The sequence below is a fragment of the Chelonia mydas genome, chromosome 7, assembly GCF_015237465.2.
Source record: "Chelonia mydas isolate rCheMyd1 chromosome 7, rCheMyd1.pri.v2, whole genome shotgun sequence".
Taxonomy (NCBI): domain Eukaryota; kingdom Metazoa; phylum Chordata; order Testudines; family Cheloniidae; genus Chelonia; species Chelonia mydas.
In genome coordinates, this window is record NC_057853.1 from 80,256,004 (window position 1) to 80,283,007 (window position 27,004).

The following is a 27,004-nucleotide window of genomic DNA, read 5'->3' on the forward strand; positions in this document are numbered from 1 at the left end:
CTAGCTCAAAAAAAACCCCAAAAACTATCTTGAACTTTTCCTGAATTTAAACATTATAAGCAGCTTGCTTCTAGACTACATAGAGAAAGCAGTAACAGATGTTGGAAAGCTGTTTGCCACACGTGTGACTCAGGCCAAACATTTTTTTGGATGTGTTTGATTTTTGAAGACGTTTCAGCTTACATTTTCCACTAACTGAAATTACTCTATTAGAGGCATACTGACTGTTCACTTGGGTCACCCGTAGACCTGAGTGATGTGCAATGAGACAGTCTTCCAGTGGCTTTAGTCACTGTATGCCGGGCATACTTCATGTAGAGCTGATTCTTTATGGGTTTCTGTCAGGTAGGTTTCTCCATCCTTCATAAGCAAATGTGTGGGTAGATTCTCAAGAATTTTTTCAGTCAATATAAGTTTGTTCCACTTACAACTTCTTGTAAGTGGAAGCCATCAGAAAGTACTGACACTGAGAGACGTTTATTTATGCACAAAATTTGCATTAGAATAGGGCATTGCCACATCCCTCAGCGCAGGTGGATATTTCTCAATAGCTTTATGCAGTGTTGTAGCTGTGTCAGTCCCAGGTTAGTAGACACACAAGGTGGGTGAGGGTAATATCTTTTATTGGATCAACATCTGTTGGTGGAAATGGGCACACTTTCGAGCTACACAGAGGTATCGTCCTCAGGTCTGGGAAAGGTACACAGCTAAATACAAGATTTGAACTGATGGTTTAGCATAAGTAGTTAGCACATATTCTAAGGGACCCATTCAAGGTGAAGTGACCCTTTAAACATCTTAGTGATTGATTATTTTCAGATTAATATCCCTTATTACTGTACTTTTCAAAATACATTTTCTTGTTGTTTCAGCCCTAATTGTGATATGATGGAACTGAGACGACGTTATCAAAACTTGTACATCCCTAGTGACTTTTTTGATGCTCAGTTTACATGGGTGGATGCTTTCCCTATGTCAAGACCATTTCAGTTGGGGAACTACTGCAATTTCTATGTAATGCACAGAGAAGTAGACCCTTTAGATAAAAACACTGCTGTTCTTGATCCACCAGATGCTGATCACCTGTACAGCGCAAAGGTTTGTACGGCCCCTTATAGTTGAACTTTTCATTAGAAATTTTAGAAAACAAAAGGGGTAAGGTGTCAGAGAAGCTTGTGAATACACTTATGGAGTAACATTTTTCTAATTATTTTTGTCATATGTTTACATTTACTTTCCCTAGCAAATAGTTTTTCTCTCTGCTCAAATGTTTTTAGTTGAGTCTTGTCTATAATACAGTAAAAGCTCTTTTATCCAGCACTTCACCAACCGGCAAGCTCTATAAACCAGCATTTCTGATCTGCACTGAAAGTCTGGTTATATTGCCATTGGTGCAGGGCCGGCAGGGGGCTGGGGCTTGGGAGGGCTGCAGGGCGTGCTCTGGGAGGGAGTTTGGGGCCAGGAGGGGGCTTGGGACAGGGTGTTGGGGGCCAGGAGGGGCTCAGGAGGCTGGATTGGCGGGGGGCTCACCTTCGGCAGCTCCCTGCAAGCGGTTCCCCGTGCCTGCTGTTGCTGGCGGAGGCACAGCCAGGTGGCTCTGCAGTCCCCCCTCCCCAAGCGCTGACTCCGTGGCTACAGCCCACTGGCTGGGAACAGCAGCCAGTGGGAGCTGTGGGGGGCAGAGCCTGCAGACAGAGGCAGCATGCCTGCTTGCAGAGCCACCTGGCTGCGCCTCCACCAGGAGCAACAGGAACAAGGAGCTGCTTGCGGGGAGCCACCAGAGGTGGGTGCCCCCCTATCTAGCACCCATCCCCCACTCCCTTACCCCTGCCTCAAGCTCTCCTTCCTCCCCTCCCCCCCCCCACTCCAAACCCATCCTTTGGAGTTAACCGGCATTTTTAATTTACTGGCACCCCCCCGTTCCCCCAGCATGCCAGCTAAAAAAGTTTTCACTGTATTAATATTTAGTATAATAACCTGACTGAGGTTTGAGTGGATGTTAGTTTTCACTTTTCTAGATCTTCTAACATAAAGGTGACCTGCAGATACTTTAAAATAATCAGTAACTGTAGGATAATGGTTGGTGGTTTAGTAGTTCTATCTTTTGGCCCCTGGGTTCTGTCTTCAGTGCTGCCACTGTGTGACCTTGGTTACATCACTTAACCCCTTTCTATGCCACAGTTTCTCATCTGTAAAATGGGTGTTATGATGCCTGCCAACCCGAGAGGGGTGTGTTGAAATTAATGCTTGTAAAGGATTTTGAGATCTTTGAATTAAAGAGATTGCCATTTATCTGTTACCAGACAGAATACTTAAACTTAGATATTTACAGCTTTAATGCCATATATCTGTTACTTAACATCCATTTTCTCAAGAGTTTTGCATTTATCTTGAAACGAATAGGTTAGACACCTGGAGAATTCGCAGTATGATTAGTCTCAAGGCAAGAGTAAGGTAGTATTGAGTCACTGATGCAATTAAGATACCCTCTGTTTTGAGGATAGGATGGTTTCCTGGATATCAATTGTTCTTTGAGTAGTGATACAGGAGTAGAGTTTAGGCTGTTGAATGACCTTACTTGTGCTTTTCCATAGTTGTGTACTTGTTTGGTGTGTTTAAATGTAAACTTAACTTTGAATTTCCAAATGTTTGAAAATCTGGGGGATTTCAGAGAAGTACAGCATTCTCAAAGGATTTTCCCATAAATAACTGGTTATAAACTTATATAATATAATGAACTTAATCATGTTTTTTGCTTCAGATTTTCTTCAGGTTTGTAAGATTGCTTAAAAATGTCTTAGTGATGGCAGTCAGTCTGATGCTTATCTTGAGATCTCTCTCCTTCTGGTCCCCAGAATAGACTGCACCTCTCATCTTCTGCCACCACAGGCACACCAAATGTTGACTCCAGCATCCCATTCTTTCTGTTATGGGGAAAAAACTAGCTGTTGAGAGAGGGGTGCATTTATTAGGGGGTGGTCTCTAGATGGCTAAATGGGACTCCATTTTCTCTCTAGACTGATCCCTCCCATATGGCTTCCTTCCTACCTTTCCCCATGTAGTGGTGCTTTCTTTCCCACTGCTCTTAAACTACCTCCCTTCTCAGTTGAGTTCTCGGCCAGCTATTTTATATGTTGGGACCATTGTGAGTCCACAAACTCTGCATCAGGACCATAATAAATTTTAGAATTTCTAGACCAATCTGCTCTAGAGTTGCTGTAAGTGTTAACATTTTTGTAAGAAAAGTTGTTTCTCTTTTAATCCCTATGTTTCCAAAAAGCCTTGTCTAATTTTCCTTAAACTTCCAGAAAAGTTCTACCCCTGTGTAAAATCTGTCTAAAATTTCACTTGGTTCTAGTGAAGTTAGGGCTGAGAGTCAAAATCAGGAATATAGTGGAAACCTTGCTTCAAGCTTAATGATGGAACAACGTGCGTGTTTCCATACTGAATGTTGGTGTAGGAAATAAGTTTGTTAAAACCACACTAAATAATGGTTGAAAGAAGAGAGGTGCTATTAGTATCTTAGGCCAGGTTGTAACAAAATGTGATGACCAAGCATGTTATGGTGGTATTCAGAAACCGAGATCCTGATTGAAATCAGAAGTGTGCTCAGTGCCCTTCACTGTGTAGGACATTGAGTGCATAATACTACAGTTTGTGAAGGTGTTCAGTAAACATTAGGTTTTCAAGTTACCTTTTGAAATATAGTGTGTCTTAATTACATATCCTAATAACTCAGTGCTTTTATATATACATTAAATATGCTGACAGTTGCACTAATATAGACAACTTGCTACCATACTCAGTGTTTCTTTTCTGTTTTGGGTGTCTTAAAGGTCATTAGAATAAATTAGAGGTAGTAGGGTCACTCTTGAATTGGTACTCTCGGGCCCAGTCCTGGAAATACAATACACATTGTTACTGTTACACACAAGTAGTCCCGTTGACTTCAATGGGAATACTCAAGGGGTTAAGTGTTGGCAAGATTTGGGCATTTTACAGCTGTTCTAGGGTGTTTTAACAAGGCTGGATTAACTGATTTTGTAACAGGTGATGCTGATGGCTAGTCCTAGTATGGAAGATCTTTATCATAAATCATGTGCCCTTGCTGAAGATCCACAAGAACTTCGTGATGGATTTCAACATCCTGCTAGACTTGTCAAGGTAAAAAATGTATTTCAGCAGGAGGTACCATGGGAATCCAAATTGATGGGACAAAGGTCTAAAATCTGTGTATTCAGACTGAAATATCTAGAGAGGCCTAATCAGCAATATACTTATTTTATGTAGTCCTTTTTTCACAAGCATTATTGTGTCTTTCAAGTCTCAGGAGTGAAAAATACCCAGTTGAGTCAACAGTTAAGTAAAAATATTTTTTCTATCCAAGTTGAAATTTTAAAAAGATCCTTGGAGTTAACACGCTGTTGCTGCAGAATATACTATGAACTTTCTAGTGACTATAAATACTTGTTGTTTTACTCAGTAATTGATGGAGGTGCTTGAGCCTGTGGCCTTTAAAACACTCCCATGGCCCTTTTTGCCATAAATAAGCATGTTGGACACAGAGTCCAATCTGCATTGCAGTTGGGTAACTTTGATTGCTCCTTGTGGGACTGGATGACTGGGGTGGGATCACTTGATAATTGCCCTGTTCTGTTCATTCCCTCTGAAGCACCTGGCATTGGCAAATGTTGGAAGGCAGAATACTGGGCTAGATGGACCATTGGTCTGACCCAGTATGGCTGTTCTTATGGTCTTATTTGGAGAAGGTACAATACTCACTTTCCATCATGAGCTGTCATGTAGTGTTGCTGGATGGTATTTAAAAGCATCTGCTTGTACTTCAAATGTGGTGGCATTTCAGTAGACAAATGAACCCTATAGTTTATCATTTGTACATCAATCAGTAATGCACTTTGGGATTTTTGGATGAAATTTGCTATATGAAGATCAGTCAGTAGTAGTTTTACTAGCTCATTTTTATAAGACAGTATCTGTTTATTTCTGTTAGAATTGAGACATTTTTACCTTTATCATAAAGGTTTGTCTGCATGTTGCCATATTACAGAACTAATGTTCCACAGCATAATCCTCTGCCCATAAAGTATTTTTTGAATGGAAAGTCTTGCAAATCAAGAATGAGTAATGATGTTTTAAACCTATTCCATTTCTGAAACGCTGTGGAAAAAAATTAGCTGAACTCTTTCTTGATTGAGACTTCTAATTTTGGATTTCAGAATAATTCTTTGTCAGTCTACTAACAGATTTCAAAGTTAGATGTATATTTTATGCTCTGTGTACCCTATAGTCTTATTCTCATAGTTCGGGGAACTGTTTTTCCCTATCAGGGAAACATTCAGGAGACTTTTTTTATCCAGTTTTTAGTGGGTATGAAAGGAAAAGATGAAGCTATGGCTATTGGAGGACACTGGTCCCCATCACTGGATGGACCTGATCCAGAAAAGGACCCCTCTGTGCTGATTAAGACTGCTATCCGTTGTTGCAAGGCTCTAACAGGCATTGACTTAAGTGTGTGCACACAATGGTAAGTACCATTCTCCAAAACAGAGCATATTATAGAAATAAGTGTTTTCTGATTATTCTTAGAACTGTTGTTAAAAACCCAAACCATTTTTTCTTTATTAGCAGCCTGTGGTGGTGTAGGTAAACTGCTTGAAGGGATGTTCTCTTTTATAACAAGAGGTTGATTGGTGCCAAATGTGTTCAATAATGCATCAAAAACTAATTAAAAATTCTGAATTTTGTACATGTTATGCTGTAATTTTGTAATGGTTATATGTTGAAAATATTTTCCATTTCATGCATAGCTGGAGAAGATCGTCAAGAGAACTTCATTTCATTATTCTTTTGTAAATAATTAGCTGTTGGTTATATAGCCATATTTTTTCTTGATGAGTTTATTTGTCCTGTGTTGTCTAACACTTACCACTGTTTTACCAATTTATGAATGAAGTTTCTATTTCACACTAAATTTAAAAGTGTTTCAACTTTTCCTTTTAATTGAGGATTATATTTCCTAACACAAACTGGCAAGTACATCGCTTTACCTATAGCAGTCAGCATATTGTTCACTCGTCCCCATTTTATCTTGGAATACATTGTACAAATGTGCCAAAAGAGAAAATATGGCTTCCATAACTTTTTCTTTAGATAAACCTCAGATTCTTGCAGCAAAGTTTCTTTACTTGATGTGCTACAAGTGAACTAGGCTCTTTAAAATGTATTGTAGAATTTTTTTTCCAACATGCTTCTTCCCTTGCAACAGGTACCGTTTTGCAGAGATTCGCTACCATCGCCCTGAGGAGACCCACAAGGGGCGTACAGTTCCAGCTCATGTGGAGACAGTGGTTTTATTTTTCCCGGATGTTTGGCATTGCCTTCCCACCCGCTCAGAGTGGGAAACCCTCTCCCGAGGATACAAGCAGCAGCTGGTCGAGAAGCTTCAGGGTGAACGCAAGGAGGCTGATGGAGAACAGGCACTGAACGCTAATCCCTTTTTCTATTTCTGCTTCTCACAGGCACAGGAACACAGGCACAAAATGCACACCACATACTACACAACAAACATACATAGGAGGAACATAACTGGTAACAATGACTGGTAAACCAGCTTTCAGCAGTATAGTGAATGTTTTTTATTTCAGCTAGTATACTAACTTTTAATGTGTGTGCTGATACCACAAATGGAAGTAAATTGTGCTTTTGATGCGCAGAACATTGTTTTTATCTTAGAACTAGTTGCTGGAATCTGGAACCAGTTGTTGAGTGAGATTCAGTATTAATAGCAGTCTTAAATATTTTGCCATTTTCTAAAATTTCTAAATTTTCTCCGGTGGCCAGTTCTAATTATTGTATTTGGAAATTGGACAAGGATTAGTCTGAAACACTTGAATTTCAGGCCACATGGCTGATCAGCATCTTGGGATATTGAAAGGTCTGACTAAATCAAGAGTGACTATGGATGTTTGAAAATTGGGGCAAGATCACACACTGTATGGTTAGCGGAGACCAGCAGTGTCTGTGTATCCCTGACATTATTTGTGGTGTTATTTATCACCCTTTTGCGTTTCACAGATCTGGCTTTTATTGGCTGATGAGTGGCACTGTGATCAGTTATGAAGTGGTAGAATGTGTGTATGTGGACTTGTCTAAACAATAACTTTAGGAGAAGACTGTCTGAAACATTTGTGACCTTGCCACAGATCAGCAACAGAATTTTAAAAAAATAAATAAATTACTCTTAAACTTTCTGAGTGATGATTTCTTAATTTTATTTGCCAGGATGAAGAGGAAAAGGATGATGGGGAAGCTAAAGAGATCTCTACTCCTACCCACTGGTCTAAACTGGATCCAAAAACAATGAAGGTAACTGTCGAATATTTTAGGTTTCTTTAATTATACAGTATATTTTTATTTTTAACAACATTTTTGGTATCAAGAGCTGAAGTTGTGATACGTTTCTTCGCTCAGATTTTTAAAACTAGTTCAGTGTTTTTGAAAGTTAAACAGTGCTTCTGTTTTATCTTCTTTCCTAATTTTATAGGTAAACAACTTTTTTACTGTGATATCCAAATATATATGTTGTGTGTTAGTGTCTGTTATGATTCCTATAGAAGAGCCTTAACTATTTCATTGAAAGTTTTCAAACTGGGTACAATTTAAAGAAATCAAATTTATTTTATTTAACTGAAAGTGAAGCGTCTACAGTAATCTGACCTATATACTTATACTCAAGTGAGATTTCCTACTCCGGTGTTTAGAAGACAGTTAGTTAGTTTAGGAAGATAAATAGAGTTCTTCAGTCATGTTTTCTATGGAAATATTTTATTTATATAACATATATTTTGATGTAAACAGACCTAAAAAGTAATGCCTACAACTTCCTCTGGACCCTTACGTAATTTAACTTTCATATTATATATGATACTCAACAATATACAAAACTATACTCCAGTAGACATAATAGTGAAAAATAAATAAGAGAGCTCTCCAACTTTTTGCTTACAGCTACCAAAATACCTTCTAGAAAAAGGGGAGGGGCTTCAGGGGGATGAAACAAAAAACGTAAGAACTAGTGTGTTTTGCAATTAATACCTTTTTTTATATTTAGTTTGTTCCAAAGTTGATGAAAAAGGATTTCATTAGCTATTAGACTGTAGGTAATGTTTGCATTTCTGACTTCAGAATGATTGATCATGTATATTGCTATGGCACCGATCAGTACCAGTTACACAACTTCTGTTTACTAGGTAAATGACCTTCGCAAGGAATTAGAAAGTCGTACTCTTAGTTCTAAAGGATTAAAATCCCAACTGATAGCCCGACTGACAAAGCAACTGAAAGTAGAAGAACAAAAAGAAGAACAGAAGGAGTTAGAGAAATCTGAAAAAGAAGATGAAGAGGAGGAGGATAGGAAATCTGAAGATGACAAAGAGGTTGGTATTGAGATGTACTTGGTTTAATTTTAAAATGTTATGCAGTGCAGTAGAGGGAAATCGTTAAATCAAGATTTTATAGTTCTCCGCTAGCCAGACTGGGAGTCTGGGCTGGGAAAGGCTTTTTTGCTCTAACTTGAGCTGCTGATTTGTGATGAAACCTTTGTCTAAACGAAGTCATTTGAATTTTTTATCTCAATAGACCCAACTCAAAAATATAAACTCACTGAAAATAGATATGCTGGAGTTAAGTTATTCAAACCATTTAAAAAAAAAAACAAAAAACATTGAGGGGAACAGGAAGAATAAATTATTTTGTAAGATTTTAACTTTTTTTTACATTAAGAGCCTCAGGGAGTTCAAGTATATTGGCTCTGCACATTTTTCCTCTTACGGGCATATGCACTTCTGGTGCTACAAGCTTCAGTGACATTGACAAATGTTCAGAATTAATCCTATAAAAAGCTACAGGACCACAACTACCTTGGTTCCTTTCCATTGTTAGTTGCAGACTGAGGGCTGTCCTTCCATGTCTTGAAAATTAAATTTTAACTTTTGGCCAAATAATAGTAGTTTTTAATTTTCATTGTGTAGTATAGTGGTAGTTTCCATATTCACAATGAAGTTTTGTTCAGGTTTTCTTCTGTTCCCCATGATGCTGCACAGATTGTCTCTAGTTGGCCTTTGGCCTCAGTAAGACAGGCAATTACAATTCATCTGAATAAAAAAATCTGGCTTCCAGGAGTGAGCATTCCTGCTCTCCTGGGATGGCCATTCTGACGACAAAACTCGATGACTCATGTCTGGCAGAAGGCAGTTCTCTACTGCGTTGTTCCTTGTGCCCTGCTTCTGTGTCATGGTGCCAAACGTAATTCAGGGTTGGGTGCCAAATAATGAAAAAACATGTAAGAAAAGACATGCAGACATGGTTTCAGCTCTTCCTACTGAAGTAGATCTTAAGAGCTGGATGCTCAAGTCTGTCCTTTTCGTAAGCATTTGAAATCATGCTTTAAGCAAAGGACCAATTGGGATGCCATTGGCCCCAGACACTTTGGCATCTTTGTAAAGTGCATCGGTTGGCACCAGAAAACTAGTTACCCGTTTCTTTGACACCAAAGACTGCCTCAGTGCCCAAAACTGAAACCCTCACTGCCACAGGCATCATTGTGACTGAAAAGCCTGCTCTGAGAAGAGACTTGGTCAGTGCGATGTCTTCCACAGGCCCATCTCTGATGGTTCATTTGAGTTCTCCTTAGGTAGAGGCCTCAGTTCCTCTTTCTACAGCTCTGGAAAAGATGGTGTAGCACTGAGGAATTGTCTGTACTCACAAGACCCAATGCTGACTCTCAAAAAAGCAATGAGGTACCATGATTCCAGGGAGTACTTTGGTGTTGGAGACCTTTATGCTGTGAGTGACTCTGGTCCCTCAGTTTGGAAGGTGACTCCTCTTTCCTTAGTGCCAACCCTGAAAACCTTGCTGATTCCTTCTGCTTTGAGGGATATTTGTTGCATGTCTCTGGCCACTGATGCTGCACTGAGGGACAGTTTCCCCAGAGACGACAGTTTGGTATTTTTCCTTCCTTTAGGTTGAATCAGAAAACAGTATATTAACAACCAAGTTAATCAAACTTGAATTTGATTAACTTCAAATAGCAATCACGTAGTATGTTGGAACACTGAGTAATGCACTGTTTTTAAAAGCAAGCAGAGACTGTGCTTGAGTATTTTTAAACAGCAAAACTTTTATGTTCTTGGCCTAGCAGTTAAAAAGCTAAAATCTGTGCTTTTTGCTGCAAGATGAAATTTCCTGCAATCACAAATAAAAATACCATTCTTTTTATATCTTTATTTAATCCGTAGCAGTTGTATCTAGAGATATTGCATATAACATGATACCCTGTTTTTAAAAAAAACAAAACCAAATGAAAACCAACCACTTAGCATCTAAAGGTAAATCTGTGCTGTTCATATGTGCTGGGGGAAGGTGGTGAATGGAGCTTTTACTCTTCTCATGTAAGAAATTTAAGGGCTTAAAAGAGCCCTTGGAATGTCTGCTAACTTGTCAGTTTGCATATCATACCTCTAAGGAACATAATTTGGTCCCGTTCCAGCTATCAAGCATGTACACTGCAGTTAGCACTGTGTGCTAATAAGGTTTGTATGTTGCTCCTTACAGAGGATGTGATGCTCCTGCATACCCTATGGAATGTTGCCTTGGCTAACAGGATTTCTACAGCAAAGGATGACACTGGACAGCATCCCTACTCTCTCTAGGAGCCACTGGCCCACAGTCTGTTAATCAATTTCCCAGCACTTAAGCCTTCTATCCATTCTGTGAAAAGTAGTGAGCATTTAAAGCTAATATATGGTTTGAAATTTCATCTCTAAAATGTGTTTATTTTTTAGGAAGAAGAAAGGAAACGTCAGGAAGAAATGGAGCGTCAACGACGAGAGAGACGATACATCTTGCCTGATGAACCAGCAATCATTGTACATCCTAACTGGGCAGCAAAAAGTGGAAAATTTGATTGTAGTATTATGTCTCTTAGCGTTCTTCTGGATTACAGGCTGGAGGATAACAAAGAGCATTCTTTTGAGGTAATTTTTGTTTACTTTGTATCTAGTACAGCATAATGAAATGCAATTTTAGTGAGTTTAATGTAGTAGGATGTTGTACTGAGAAATACCAACTTTTCACACCAGATATTTGAATAAGTACTTTTTAAATGCAATAGTTCTTAGACTCTGTATTTCTGTTGCAATGAAAGTATTACATAATATATTATTCAAATTCTGCTATAACTTACCGCTACAACTGAATCCTTATTTTCATGTTAGCAACTATATCCTAAAATTCCAAATATTAAGGTACTAGTGTAAAAAGAGACAAACTTGAAGTTTAATCCTTAGTCCATACTTGGAAAAACTGTGTAGGTATTGATACCACATTTATCACTGCAGTATGACTGCTCTGTAAATTCTAAAAGAAACACACAGGTTCTCAATTTCTCTCTTTTGTTTCTCTCTCTCTCTCTCTCTCTCTCTCTCTCTCTCTCTCTCTCTCTCTCTCTCTCTCTCTCTCTCTCTCAAAGGAAACTTTTTCCTGAGGCTGTAAGGCCAATCGGGTGTTTTTTCTGTACTCATGAATATCTTACATATTGATATGACAAGAGTGTGTTAACACATTACATGTTCTGAATGTTGTCTTGCATATTAGTACATAAGCAGTTCATGGAACTTACATGGTTGTCTGTGTTAGTCACTTTCATAGGTACTGTAGCTATTCATCTTTTCTTGGTGTATAGAAATACCTTGGTATTTCGGATACCACATTTTGATAACTGTAGGTAAATATTTTATTGGTTTTATTTAAATGACAAGCATCTTGTTCAGACATCTGTAATTACGCTTTCTTTATGTCTGTCCTATTTTAATGAATTTATACTCTTGGGTCGGAATTTGTACTTAATTGTTTTACTAGGATATCTAATATTTTATGACATCTTTAGATCACCATAGTGTTTGCCACATGCACTATACATTTTCAAACCTCTTTAGACTATTTTGTTTTTCCTTTTCCAGTACTCCTCCATCATACCTCAGACTCACTGGTTTATAATTAACAGGTCTCTGCTTTCCCCTTTCAGCATTTTCCAAGGTCAAGTCTACCGATATTTTCCTTATGTTCTTGATATATCTTGATTTTTTTTTTTTCCTTAGGCTTCTATTTTTAACTGGCTAACTGGTGCTATTTTCCTTGCACAAGTTTTCATACAATCCCTTTTTGTAATACTCAGTCACATCTTGCTTTGTGGACTAATTCACAAGCCTGCTTTTTAGTAAAAATAAATTAATAGTTGTAGCCAATCTTACAATTCTTAAATTATGTACACAGGCTTTTTGTGAAGTAGATATGTGAACCGACTGTTTGCTCGTGGCTTTTGACTGATTTGTGTTTGTTTTTGTGTTGTGCTTTGCAAATCTACATTTTAAAAATACAGTTTTATTCACATGTTCTAAATGCCAGTACCGTTTTCTTCTATGATACAAAAAGGCAGTATTGTCTTTTATTTTTGTGTGGAAATAGTTTGCTTTCTGCAATTAACTTGTTTTTAATTATGCACAGTTTCTTGATTCCCTCTCCACATCCCACACCCCCAAGTTCTTAATGCTCTGCATCATTCTTAACTTAAGGAACTGGTATAGCTTAAACTAAGTATTTGTTACAATAGCAAGTCATAGTATCTACCTCCTAGTACTATATGAGTGTTTGTTTGAATTTGTATAGCAAAACAAAAATTAATCTGGGACCTGAGGGCTGCAGTGTGTGTGTGTGTATGTATGTATGTGCATATATATATAAAAAAAAATTTTTTTTGTAATTTTAACTTTTCTTTTTCAGATGGCCATATTCAAACAAACTGGGTTTTTTAGATACAGTATGTTACTCTGATACAGTGCCGTGTTTTTGATTAATGTGATATGAATTTTGATAGGGAATCAGTGATACGGTTACTTAAATGCAAATACAGTATAACTGTATTTTTAAAATAATATCATACCTCTCTTCACCAGTTGTCTTTTGTGTTTTTTGATTCAGGTTTCATTGTTTGCAGAACTATTCAATGAAATGCTTCAAAGGGATTTTGGTGTCAGAATCTACAAAGCACTGATATCCCTTCCAGAGAGAGAGGACAAAAAAGAGAAAAAGAGCAAAAAAGAGGAGAGAAAAGATAAAAAAGAAGAAAAAGATGATGAAAATGATGATCCAAAACCAAAGAGGAGAAAATCTGGAGATGATAAAGATAAGAAGGAAGATAAAGAAGAGAGGAAGGTCTGCAATTAGTTTATGTAAAAATACATGATGTTGCTTGGATAAGCAATAATCAGTTTACTGTGTTTTACTCTGCAATTTCCAAAACTTCATATTTTTGTGTTAATTTTATTTGTCTGGATCAAATAGTAGTTCTTAATCTTTAAGAACTTGACAGTTACACATTTTCTCAAGTGTCTATTTTAAACAGCATTCAGCCGTGTCATGGTAAAATGATTTAAATCATTAGAAATACTAATTTGGATGAATTTATATAGTGTATTGAAGTTTTCAATTAATGATGGTGAGATTTTTTTCGTTTTGCTATTGCCCATCATTGGATTGCTTAATTTTTAGGCATTTTCATTACAGAGGGAAGATAAAAGGAAAGATGATACTAAAGATGAAGAAGAAACTGAAGATGACAATAATCAGGAAGAGTATGATCCAATGGAAGCGGAAGATGCTGAAGATGAGGATGATGGTATATTATGTGAAAGTTTTTTGACTTCTTCAACTTTTGTATTGTGTCTGGATATGCTTTTTGAACTTGAGAGCTTTTAGAATTAGAAAATATAAAATTAAAGTATTAGTATAATTTGTTTGTGTTATCGTAATTCTGAGTGGCCAAAATCAGGATTGAAGCCCTATTGGGTGGATAAAGTTAGGCACTTAAATTTGAAAATGTTGGCTTGTATTTTTATGCTTTTTTCCTGGGCCAAATTATCACAATCCAGGGGTTCTGGCACACCATAAAATAGAGGGCCTCCTTGGCTCTGCGTCCCTTCATTCCCCACTTGGACTGGTGGCTTCTGGTTCCATCTCCTCCCAAAGAAGCAGGAACAGTGGAATGAAACCTCTTCCGTTTTCCAGGAGCAGCAGCGGTGGCCCTTTGTCCCCCCGCCCATAGATGCGGGAGAGGATAAGTGGGAATGTCCTATTCTGTACTCTTTTGCCACATGAACGCTCCTTTGTTGGAGAGGTGTAGGCAGAGCCCCTCAGATTAGTGTGTCTTGGAGTAAACACCCAGTTGAGATGTATGGGGCAGTTCACACTTCACGGAGCTAGTGTCAGGCTGTCAGCAGATTTGAGCAAACACCATTGCAGCAGTTTACACTGTCAGATTCTTCACAATGAAGGTTAAAAAATAAATACATGAATTTCAATTGAAACTTGGATTGGGAGGTGATCCTATGGCCCCCAAGAACTGGGTCCCAAGGTATGGATCTACAGTGCTATATACCTTAAACCAGCCCTGCTTTTGTCAAACTTTTCTCCCTTCTATTTCAGATTTTGATGGTACTATATTGCCTACCTTACAAAAAGCAGTTTATTAAAAAGCTTTTAATCGCTGTGTTTGAGAACCTAAATGTCACAACCAAATGAACTGACAGTAAAACATCGATCTTCTCTTCTTACCCTTTTCTCTCATTTGGGTTAATTATTAGGATATAACTTTGAATCTTTGAAACTCTTGAGTCTTAGTAGAGGAAGTTGCATGACTTTCTGTGGCTCTTCCTCACTCACATGGTGGCACCCGAACTATGTTAAGGTTAGCTTATCTGATGGTCTGTCCAGCTTTCCATGTGAAAACCAGGCCTATGTATGAAAATTTGAATAATATATTGAGATAAAATTGACGGATTTGAGTGCATTGTGTCAAAGTAGGCCAAAAGAAAAAAAACAAAATTTGTGTTTTAATTATAATCTTGCAAAATGACATTTTACCTTTCAATTTCATATTTAGGAAGAGAGTGTCATAATCTGATCACTTTTTTGTGCACACTGTATTTTCTTTAAAAATCATACACAAGCATTTGAAACAGTGGTTCTAGACTCTAATTCACTGTGAATTTGCTGAATTCCACTTTTGTTTTTTAGACCGGGATGAAGAGGAAATGAACAAGCGAGATGATAGAAGAGAGGGAAACAGACATTGCAAAGAGAGATCTTCTAAAGATAAAGTACTTACTGCCTGTTTTATAACTATACATAGCCTTAATGTAAAAGTAGTACCGGTTAAGGTTGCTCCTTAGTTTTCATTATAAAATCTGTTTTCACTAGTTCATTTCCCTCAAAAACTTTCCTTTCAGCCTGAAATTTTACGTCTAAATAAGTTAGAGGGGAGTGCTTCTGATTAACTTTAAATATGTTTTCTTCTAAATCTTGTAAGTTATTTTAAATTTTTCTCTCATAATTAACTTTCTCAGGTGGGATACTAATTAGCTTGAAAGACTTGAGGGTAAGTCCTGCCCATCCATAAAAGAGGCGACTGGTCTGACTTTAAGGGCCAATTTGAGGCAGGCAGAAATCCAGTGAAATTGCCTCAATCTATTAAGGAGGGTAGGAAGAAGTGTGGCCCAGCCTATGCATTCATGCCACTTATGTTTCTTTTGGATCTTTGAGGTTTCTGTGATTTAATGCCAAATTGGTTCCTTTTTTTGAAGCTGTTTCCATGTTCATGTCTCAGTAAATCAGATGTTCTTTTAATGCAACAAAATATTAGGCTATAAACTAACTTTTCCGTTATAATGTCTGGAATCCTTTTGGAAGTCTCCTCATACACAAAAAAGAGAGCCTCTTCCTCAGAAATAACCATGGCTTTTCTCCACGTGCCAAATTCAGAACAATGAAAACTAACCATAACATAGTGAATCTAGGATTTATTTGCCAAAAATCAGAAAGTAAAACAGATTTTTAATCATACCCCTTTTCTCCTCTTAAGCTAAGGAGGTGTAAAAACAATATTAAGCATGCATGCAGGACTGCAGATCAATCCCAGGATCTTATGTGATTCTGATGTTCGTTAATCATAGTTATGGATGTTCTGTTTTGAAAATAATTGTCAATTCAAAGATCTGAGACTGTTTTTGAGGGGGCATTATCTACGAACACACGTGTGTACCATTGGTGCGGGGATGTTTAAGTCGTTTGATAAAGCCATGCTAGCCTGAGCAAAAGGAAAAAAGAATATTTTCCTGTTTACATGTACAAAAACCTGTCTTCTGTGCTTTAATTCTGTTAAGAATTTTTGGCTACAGCTTGTATGAGAGATGTCCTACTAAATAAAGCTATATTATACTTATGAGCCTAATAGGTAAAATACTGGCAATAGTAGTAACTGTGACTCATAAAGTAAATGGTAAAATTGGTAGAGGGAATCTACCTTGTTAACCCAAGCACACTCTTAATTATTTATAAAGACTAGGAAACACTGATATTGTAACTTACTAATTAATATGCAATGTATTCTCTATAGGAGAAAGATAAGACACAGATGATTACAGTTAACCGGGATCTTCTGATGGCTTTCGTTTATTTTGATCAAAGTCATTGCGGATACCTTCTTGAAAAGGACATGGAGGAGATACTGTATACACTTGGTCTACATCTTTCACGTGCTCAGGTTCTGTTTTATAATTATATAGAAATATATTTTGCAATGAGGCAGGAATGCTGCAGAAAGAGTATATAATATATTTAAAGGTTGTTTCATAGTCATTGTGGGCAAGTTAGTGCTGTTATAAATTTTTCCCTAACTTGTTCAAAGTTGCGATCAGTAAGCTTTTTTGCATTCTAATGCAATCACTTAATTTAATATTTTAAATCAAATATTTGTTTTAAAAATACTATTCTAAATATATGAAACTATTATAATAGAATTATTCAACAAAGTAACATAATATTGATCTCCTTTGTTATATTTTAGGTTAAGAAACTACTTAATAAGGTAATACTTCGAGAATCTTGCTTTTACAGAAGATTAACTGATACCTCAAAAGATGAAGAAAATCAGGAAGAGTCTGAAGCCCTGCAGGAAGATATGTTAGGTCAGTGATCCCCAAACTGTGGGGTGTGCCGTCTGTGGGGGGTGCAGAGAAATGTTCAGAGGGGCGTGGTGGGACCTGGGCCAGCCCATAAGGGTGGGGAGGGAGTGCCACCCAGCTCCACTCTACCCCTGGATCTGCCTCTGGCCTCGCTCCCAACTGTGGCTGGCGGGGTAGGGGACACAGACAGGGGTAAGGTGGAGGCACAAAAAAGTTTGGGGACCACTCTGTTACGTAGTTAGTACTAATTTGCCTGGTTGCAAAACTTCACCTAAAATCACTGCTGTATTACAGAGATAAGAGTGGATAAAATATTTATTCCCTTAAAGTTACAAGTTCAGCACTTCAAACAAGTAGATCCTGTGAGGTCTGCATAGATCTTGGACAGTTTGCGGAACCCAGGGCTTCTGGCTCCCCATGCTCCCCGCTATGTTTACTGTGCAAACCCTGTATATTGGAATGGGAAAGTGGATGAGCTTGCTGATTATAAGGATTACTTACCTGTGGGGAACGTGTTTGTGGGGAATAATACTGCAGAGGGCAGCCACCCTACCCCTCTCCCTTAGCATGGAATTCAATTCATGCAGCCATCCTTCAATAAACAGGGAGGATGGGAAGAATGTTATGCAAGTGGCTTTCGCTCTTCTCAGGCCCCACACCTGACTCTACCTGCTTTTTATCTCCTCCCTCACATATGCAGAGAGCACCTTGGTTCTCAAATATTTAGATTAGGGTCTTTTTTAGAAGGTTTTGAACACATTCTTCGTTTTCTGGTCGGTTGAAAACTAACCCAGTTTTTAATGGTTTTACATAATTTGTAACATTACTTAATTTATTTTAGGCAACAGATTGCTTCTACCATCCCCTACTATAAAACAGGAATCTAAGGGTACAGAAGAAAATGTTGGCCTAATTGTGTACAATGGAGCTATGGTGGATGTAGGGAGCCTCTTGCAGAAACTAGAGAAGAGTGAAAGAGTGCGGGCTGAAATAGAACAAAAACTTCAGTTGCTGGAAGAGAAAACAGGTTTGAGAATGTACTTCGAAGATGTACCATGATTTTTCTGAAATGTTTATTATAAAATACTACATATACAGTACATAACATTCAAACCTTCTCGAATTTGATTTATGACCCAGTGTTATAAAACAGTTTTGCATTATTAAATTCTGTTTTTCCCCCCTATTTCTCTCCCACACTTTGAACTTGCACAGCTAACACCTGATTGGCCAATCAAATAGGTTGGAGTACCATTGTTAGCCATGTTAGACCTTTGTGGTGTTTGCCTTTTCTGATCAAATTAAGTGCAAATCCATGTTCGACAAAGAACAAACCTGCTCAGAGTTCAGTATTGAATTGCATAAAAAATCAGGTTATTTCACCTGAGGACATTTTCTGGGGAGTGAATTATTTAATGCCCCATGTGGAGCAGTATAACGGAGACTATTTTACTTCTCAAACTGCGAGGAGCTTAAATATTAATTATCACATTTTATTAGTGCTAATGCTTAATACTATCTTTTAAAAATTTGTATTAATGTTTTTTCTAGGATGCAGAAAGGAATGGTAAGGGGCATAGTATAAGGTATTTGAGATGACTTGAGATTGTCTGTCTTTTTTTCAGATGAAGATGAAAAGACCATATTACAGTTGGAGAATTCTAACAAAAACCTGTCTGGAGAGCTTAAAGAAGTAAAAAAGGACCTAAACCAAGTACAAGAGAATTTGAAGACCTCAGAAGATACCAATTTGCAATTTGAGGGCCAGCTGAATAAGACAATCAAAAATTTAGCCACAGTTATGGATGAAATACACAACGTTCTTAAAAAGGTTAGAATCTTGCAACTCTTCAGTTAGTTATATGTAATTGCTTTATAAACTAAGCTATTTTAAAATGAGTTTTCAGAATATTCCCAGACACATGTACATATGAATTTATAGTTAAGGCTCTAAATATGTATTGGTCATCTAAGGGAAATAAATTTTAATAGAGTGGTGTAGTTTTTTAAAAAAAAAAAAAAAAAAGGAAAACCAGGAAACTATTTTTAGGTGTAACCTTAACTATGAAAATTAACAGTTCAGGTATCTAAAACCACCATAATCGTGCCTTCATATCACCCCCTGGCTGAAATCTGCCTTACACCACCTTAAATCCTATGTTGAGCAAAAGGATCATATGGGAATCCTTGTGATGTAGGTAGGTAGAGTATTTCCAGAGACTTGCATGGGAGGCATTCTGGTGTGGTGAATAAGGCCTAGAACTCTGGGTGTCAGGAGGCCTGGAATCTAATCCTGCTTGTGACAATAACTTCCTTTGTGGCCTTGGACAAGTAGCTTACATCTGTAAACATCAGTTTCACTTTATTTATAATTGGAGTGATATTATTTATCTACTTCACTGGGATGTTATAAGGCCTAACTAAATAATGCTTGCATAAATGTAGGCTATTACTGACACTTAGTGGCAGTGGTGTTATTAGAACTTAAAAGTTCCTTGCTTTCAGCTATACGTTGATTCAGTGATACCAAATGGCATCTTGGAAGGGTCCATTAAAAATAAAGATTAGGAAACATGCCAGATTTGTTTGATGTACCAGAAAAATTCTACTCTTACCATAAAATCATTTAAGTGAAATGTAGTTTTGAAGATGAGGGCAGTGGACAAAGTTAGACTTATAAAGGAAAGCTAGCTTCAACTTCATCCATGAAGAGATGGTAGTTTCTCCATAATTTATTTTCACCACAGAAATGTCTCTGTGGGAGGCCTCACAGAAGCTGCTACTTAGATGTAGTGCTGACTTGTGAATCTCCTACTTTACTCCTGGGGGAATTCTGCACCATTGCACATGATTTATGTTCCCTGCAGAAAAATTACTTTTTGATGGGGAAGCAAAGGGAAGCCACAAGAGTGGTCATGCGCCCCTCCCCAGCAGTATGTTTCAGGTGCCCAGGGCAGCTGGCAGAAGGTAAATCACTGAGGCAGGGGACAGGACTGGGGAATATCCAACTCCCTACCCTGCGCCAGGCTCAACTGCTAGAGCTGGCTGGGGAGGACGAGACTTCCTCATCCCCTGCATGGCATCTGGGGCTGGGTCAGACCCACCCCCAAATTTCTTCCCCGGCTGCAGGAAGCTCTGCAAACTCCCCTCACCCCCACTTCCTGCACCCATCAGTCCTCAGCTGCAGGGGGAGGGATCCCTATACAGGGAGCTGCTCCCCCACCCACCCAATTCCTGTTCATCCAGACCCTCCTGCCGATCCGCATCACCCCGATGAGCCACCCACACCCAGATCCCCACCCCACCAAACCCCAATCAGTTGCACCTGGATCCCCTACTGCTCCAGCATCTGGACCCTCCAGTGAGCCCCAGACACCCCTGCTGAGCTGTCTCCCCCCACACACACATCCAGACCCCCCCATGCTGAGCCCCAACCATCTTCACCTGGACCCCCCTGCAGAGTCCCATTACCATTGCACCCAGAACCCCCCCAACAAGCCCCTGTGCATCCAGAGCCCTCCTGCACCCGGATCCCCCACTGAGCCGCCCGCACCTAGATTGCCCCAAGCAGAACCTTCTCAACCCACACCTGGATTCCCCCATACTAAGCCGCTCCACACTTGGATCCTGCCTTGCTGAGCCTGCCAGCCCACACCTGGTGCATCTAGCATGGAGGGGGGACAGGGTGGGTGTTTCTGGGGCAGCCCAGTCCTTGAGCTGTCAGGGTTGGGTGTAACCTCACTGCTGAGTCCGTGTCCGGGGTCAGGGAGCTGCACAGTGATCTCCCACCTCTGTGCAGCCAGTGGCCTGTGCTCCCCAATGACATGCTGGAGCCTCCACATTTATTTAACAAATACAATTTGCAGAATTGTGCAGAATTTTAAAATATTGTGCGCAAAAATTTTAGTTTTTTGGTGCAGAATGCCCTCAGGAGTACTACTTGCAGATGAGAGGAAGATGATCAGTAACTGAATGGACCCAGTCATTTAAAGAAAGTTGTTATTTTTTAACTGTAATTTACATGTTAAAAACAGCATCTTAGATCATTAAAACTGAATTTTAAGAATCCAGTGTGCTTTTTACTGTTCATGATTATTTCTTTTTTACATTTTACTTAATTTTAACAATGAAAATAAACAAGCCAATTTTGTCAGTTTTACTTTGATTCTCATATACTGGCATGAGGTAACAGAGTTCGGGTTGCAAAACATTCCACTCTAGATGTTTTTGATTTCTTTAAAAAAAAAAAAAAAAAAAAAATTATGGGGATATAAAACAAGTAATTTAAATAAACCTAATTTTGTGCCTATCTTAATCTGGGGGCCCTTAATTTTTCAGGAAGGAATCGTGTTGCAGCTTAGAAATAATAGTTTTCATAAAACACACCTGACAGTTTAACAAGTAAAACAGTGTACCTTGTTTTCATTGTAAGTTTAGGGCCTTTAAATTGGTTTTCAGCTTAGCTTAGGGATACTGCTGCTAATGGAACTTACACTACTGCCTTTCCCCCCCTTTTTATAGGATATTGTAAAGAATGAAGATAAAGATCAAAAATCCAAAGAAAATGGAGCAAATGTATGATAAAACTGCTGCTGTTTAGAAGAAAGGTGTTACATAATGTAATATAAATCATGATATCAGAGTGTATGGAAGTGATGCATGTTTGGTTTTTTTAGTAGTATAAATATCTTAGTTCTAAAAAGATGTATAAAGTTTTATGAATGTGAGTCAGCTTCTGAAGATTGCTTGTAATTCATAGCATTCAATTTATTTAGACACTCCTTGAGAGAAAATAATTTTGCATTGCAAAATGTTTTAGGATGAACTTTGTTACAGTTTTAACCCTAATAAAGTTCATCAACTTAATGGACAGTAGCAAGTATTTAATTACCAAATGGTTTTTCATTAAAGTCTAGTGAAATCAAAATGTTCATTATTTATAGAATTGCCATTTTTAGGGTTTTATTTTTATTTGTCTAATTAGTCTTTTTAAATTCAAATATAAATCATACAATAGCATGTGGCTTAATTTTGCAAGTAAAGATTTTTTTTAAAAATGCTTGAATTTTTTTACTTGTCATAACTTTCTTTTCCCTTCCAATTGTAATTTTCTCCCCCAAGACTGCTCCTATTAAAGCCTCACAATATATAGTAGTTCAGATGAATTAAGAAAGCAATAGAAACCCTCTACAGTGTTGGTAGTAGGGCTGTGGGATTTATATGAAAATATACGGGCCTGTTTTAATGTAAGTCATCTGTGTTCCTTTAACTGTTCTTATTTCCCAATTGATATATATATGCTACTTTTTAAATAACAAATGTGGTGTATTAAAATGTATGGTTGGATACCAGGCCAGTGGATGTCATATAATACTTTATCTGGAGAAAATTTTAAATTGTCTTCTTTAATTGAATTTGTCTTCTTTCGTAACTTGTGCAATTCCTTCTAAGATAGAAACAGCCCTACAGAAGAATGGATAACTAAATATTAAATTATAAGGGACAGGACAGTTCTTGTTTTGATGGTAGTGGTTGAGGGGGGGTGTGTGTGTGTGTGTGTGTGTGTGTGTGTGTGTGTGTAAATTACCAGTGATCTAAATTAAAAGTTGACTTGGCATCTTTGTCAATGGCAACATATCCAAATATGAAGTATGAGAAATCATAGTTGGGTGCAACTTTTCAGAAAAAAAAAAAAAAAAAAAAAAACGTTGGGGGTAGACAAATTGTTTTTTCTTGCTAGAATGGAGAATTTTAGCCAACTGATTTTATACCTAGATATCCTGAGTAATTAAATACCTGTTAAAAGAATCGAAGTGCCATAATATGTATAAATAACCTACATGAAACTCATGTGGTTCCTTAAAAAAATGCATTAAAATGCCTGAAATTGTTTTGTTTAAAAAAAGTCTTAAATTGGTGCTTTTATCAGTTGTTTGTGTTTTGGTTATTTGAAGCCAAACTAGTGCAACGTTCTTAACCATTAAAATAGCATGCAAAAACTCCCCCCCCTCCCCCTTGTTTTGTTTCACTTAAGATGAAATAGTATATGCAACATCTTAATACCTTTTTATTATTTTGTTTTAAAAAGCAAAGACCTATAATCAAGACAGGCACTAATTAACTTGCATTAAACACACACACAAAGTGAGTAAAAAAGATGAAGTCTATTTCTTGTCTTTTTCAGTGTCAGGTTTTATTTAACAAGGACAATAATGAAATCAATTTTAAAAACAACCTAATGAAATTTTAGTAGACTTTGATAAAAGCTTCACTGGCTAAAATTCTTCTGTGGCTAAAAATAAACGTTCATACTTTTTCACCTTCGTACTGTTTGGCCAATACAGTATATGTCTCGACTGAATTTTAAAACTAAAGATTTTGCACACTATGCTGTCATAATGAACTGAGGAGAGGAAAAAGTCAGTTTTTGTGCAACTTGTTCTAATTTTTTCAAAAGGAGTGTTTTAACAACTGCTATATAGTATCCTAAAAGTTATTAAATCCATGATTGGGGAAGAAAATGGAACCTTCATAAATACCTCAGAAAAGCTAGTTCACTTAAAATCCATCAAGAAAAGACTAAGGTGGTGATGTGGGTAGGGGTGAAATATCTGTGAGAATAATTTACCTTGGACTTCTAGGGTGCTTCTCATGTGAAGATCTGAAAGCACTCACAAACATGAAATCATCAAGCCTTATCTCAGTCCTGTGAGGAAGGCAACACAAGATGGTTGACTTAAAAAGAGAAGCATTGTGTCACTGGCCATAATGGTTATAGTCCTCCCTGTGCTTTGATGTGACCACATCTATAATACTGTGAACAGTTCAGGGTACTACTTTACCAGAAAGGAAACTGAAAGGCAAGAAGAATGAAAGACAAATTGTTTGAAGAAAAAATATTGCTGTGTACACAGAGGCTGGCCAAACACTGGAGTCCTGGGGGAGGAAAACTGAGGATGAACAGCAGAAAAATGCTTTCTTCCCTAATCTTTCACCAGAATAATCTTTGTAAGGACAGCAGTGAAAATTCACCTGTGAATTGAGTTTGCTCAATTAGACTGGAAACCATGCAAATGTATTGTAGTGAGCAATCCTCAATTATTGGGGAAATGGGTAAGATCCCAACAGTGAGGATTTGGACACATCATCTTCCATTCATTGTAATGGAAGGGGTCTGTTTTGTATACTGTACGCTGGGTAATACCCTGAGAGGATCCCATGTTTCTAAAACTAAATTGGTTCTTTATTAAGAGAACTATTTACAAAGATGCTGCAACTGCAGCTACCATTCTAGCAATGAGCATACAGACTGACTTAATAGTGCCCCTTCTGCAACCTCTGCTCTTCCAGGTTCCATGCAGGTTGCTACGCCTACATTCAATAGTCTGCTTTAAAGTATCTCAGCCATTGTCCTCTGTATCTCTCATTTCTATGATCTTCATCAAGGAGGGTATATCTGCTGAGGCAGACAGGCTGGTAAAAAGGTGATCATGGGTAGGCCTCATTTTGAGAGAGAGAGAGAGAGAGAGAGAGAGAGACACACACATACACAGCTTTAAAGAATGTAATCAGCAGGCAGGATCCTCAAGCTGTCTGAAATTGTTTATCAACAGGTTCCAATGACTGAAAATCCAGTTCATTTGAAGTTCTGGGCAGTTTCTAGAAGAAATTTTCACCTTCCAAAGCAGTAAATCTAAAGAGACTCTTGCTCTGGGAAGCAGGATAAATCTGGGTCAGTATTACGGTGACCAGATGTCCCGATTTTTGGGTCTTTTTCTTATATAGGCTCCTATTATCCCACACCCCCTGTCCCGATTTTTCACACTTGCTGTCTGGTCCCCCTAGTCAGTATGGTGATGCAGTAGTCCAGCAGAGGGAGTCTGAGCCCCACAGAAAGGGATATGTCTGATTAGCCTCCATTATGAATTTGAATGAGCAAATTTAACTCTTGAGTAAGGTCCAAGCTAGTGGATGTCTGTGTATGATAAAAGAATTCTGAATGTTCAGTATTTTAATACTGAGATATAAGCAAAGTGCACTAGAATAAAACTCAACTTACTTGTACTATACACTTATTGCAATAAGGAAATTGTAAACATGCATAATTTTCATCTGTAAGGCCACAGTTGTATATACACAAAAATAACTTGTGAACAGTTGCCTTTGGCCTACACATTTTGGAGGTTCAGAGGTACACAGAAATAAAATGGAGGAGAGAAAAGCTGAGCTGCAGTAGGAGGGGACAAAGACAAGTGAAGACAGCACATGGATGGGGACTTGCATGTTGGAAGCCATGATGGTGACTTTAAACCACATTGTTGTCCTTGATTCTACTGATATACTCTGTCTCAATGCTTGTGCAGCACCACAACAGACTGCTGCGCGTGGGTGACTGTTGCCGCTTTCCTTACACCCTTCAGCTCAGCCTTTGGGACTGTAGGCATGCTATTTATGGGTAGGTCCTGTGTATTTTGTGATTCCATGCTGCAAAGTTCACTCTTTGATGTGGAATTGTGCTACAGAAATAAGCTTGTTTGAGAAGATAATCTAAAAAATATGATCTGACTAAACAAATACAGAGCTGAGTCTGCAGATGGATTGTAACTACTGAACTTCCCATTCACACTCTAAGGTGAACTAATCCTGACCCTTGAGAAATGACTTTAAATAATATGAATAACTGTTTCACTGCTGATTGGTTGATCAGAAACATTCAGGTAATATATAAAATATATAAATATTGTACATATTTTTATTATTGCCCCTCTCCCACTTTTTGGCTTTGGGAGCAAAAAAAAAATGGAACTAACGTGACATGCCTGTCGTTCTGATTACTTTGTTTCTGTTCTGTTCCTCCTCCTTCCTCTATTTTTTCTTTTTAGAGTGTAAGTTTTCCATGATAGGGACGTTCGTTCAGCACTTGGGGGTGGGTGGGGGCGAAGGGCCTTGACTGAGGCCTCTCAATGGTATGTCTGTGCTGTATTGTGGACCCAAGCTTGTGGAGTCAGTATTTCAAAGCCCATGATTGAATGTCCATGCTGCATTGTAAACCCAGGTTTATAATTTCTGGACACAGGTCTCTCAACCATACTGCACTATGTGGACCTTCTGACTCACGTTTGGGGCTTGAGCTGCACCCACCTGTAAAATGACAAGGCTTGGATCAGAGTCTCAGCAGCACTTGGACTTTGACTCACCCCCACAGATGCGTCCTAGAACTTTGAGTATTTGCTAAGCCTGAGTCAGATGGATTTGCGTGTGGATGGTTGGGAGGTTTGGGCTCAAACCTGAGTCTGAGCCTGGGTTTACAGTGCTGTGTAGACATATTCAAAGTACTACTATAATAAAAATAGTATAAATAATAAATGCCTCTTTGCCAGTTGTCAAAACCTCCAGCTTTCCCCCAACAAACTTCTACAATAGAGTTTATATAGTTATCTATATAAAAATCTGTTTCATTGAAATCATTACAGTAAAATAGTTCTAATATCAAAACATGTTGTGCTGAATGTATTATTATTTAATTTAATATCTTCCATAAAGTACGTGTAACATTGTCTATGGTCATCCTGATGTTTTTCAGAACTTGATGACTATTTTGCTGTTGTTTGAGTCAGGATCTGGAATGCAGAAAACCAATTTTTCTTCTTTCTTGCTAGACTTTGTTAAACCTTTGCTATCTTTATGGATTATTCCTATGTTACATCTGCTATTGTATATAGTTAAGGATGTGAAGAAAATGTAGGGGGCTTATGAGGAACGAGAAGTGAAGGAAATTCCCTTTTTCCCCCCTTCCCCCCCCCCCCCCCCCAAAATAGCTGTATGTATATTTCAGCAATCCCCTGCACCAATAACTTGACAATTAATAATACAATTAAAGTTCAGTTCTCCTCTTCATCCTGCTTTCC

The 27,004-nt window shown here is 38.1% G+C and overlaps 1 protein-coding gene and 1 non-coding gene across 8 annotated transcripts in view; both read left to right on the forward strand.

The window, feature by feature from the left end:
- Positions 1-23,001, forward strand: part of CCAR1 (cell division cycle and apoptosis regulator 1) — a 41,725-nt gene extending 18,724 nt beyond the window's left edge. For all 7 annotated transcript variants that reach the window (XM_007054648.4, XM_037903582.2, XM_037903581.2 and 4 more), the window contains exons 11-25: positions 873-1,098; positions 4,051-4,164; positions 5,379-5,545; positions 6,287-6,497; positions 7,303-7,386; positions 8,271-8,456; positions 10,863-11,054; positions 13,057-13,290; positions 13,642-13,753; positions 15,151-15,233; positions 16,529-16,675; positions 16,979-17,099; positions 17,938-18,123; positions 18,722-18,927; positions 21,618-23,001. In XM_007054648.4, the coding sequence (XP_007054710.1) occupies positions 873-1,098; positions 4,051-4,164; positions 5,379-5,545; positions 6,287-6,497; positions 7,303-7,386; positions 8,271-8,456; positions 10,863-11,054; positions 13,057-13,290; positions 13,642-13,753; positions 15,151-15,233; positions 16,529-16,675; positions 16,979-17,099; positions 17,938-18,123; positions 18,722-18,927; positions 21,618-21,677 (2,329 nt within the window). In that variant the 3' untranslated portion in view covers positions 21,678-23,001. The remainder of the gene's footprint in view (positions 1-872; positions 1,099-4,050; positions 4,165-5,378; positions 5,546-6,286; positions 6,498-7,302; positions 7,387-8,270; positions 8,457-10,862; positions 11,055-13,056; positions 13,291-13,641; positions 13,754-15,150; positions 15,234-16,528; positions 16,676-16,978; positions 17,100-17,937; positions 18,124-18,721; positions 18,928-21,617) is intronic.
- On the forward strand, positions 5,141-5,203 carry LOC114022647. Its single transcript, XR_003566666.1, has one exon. It is a non-coding gene; the product is annotated as a small nucleolar RNA SNORD98 (small nucleolar RNA).
- Positions 23,002-27,004: the final 4,003 nt, after the last annotated feature.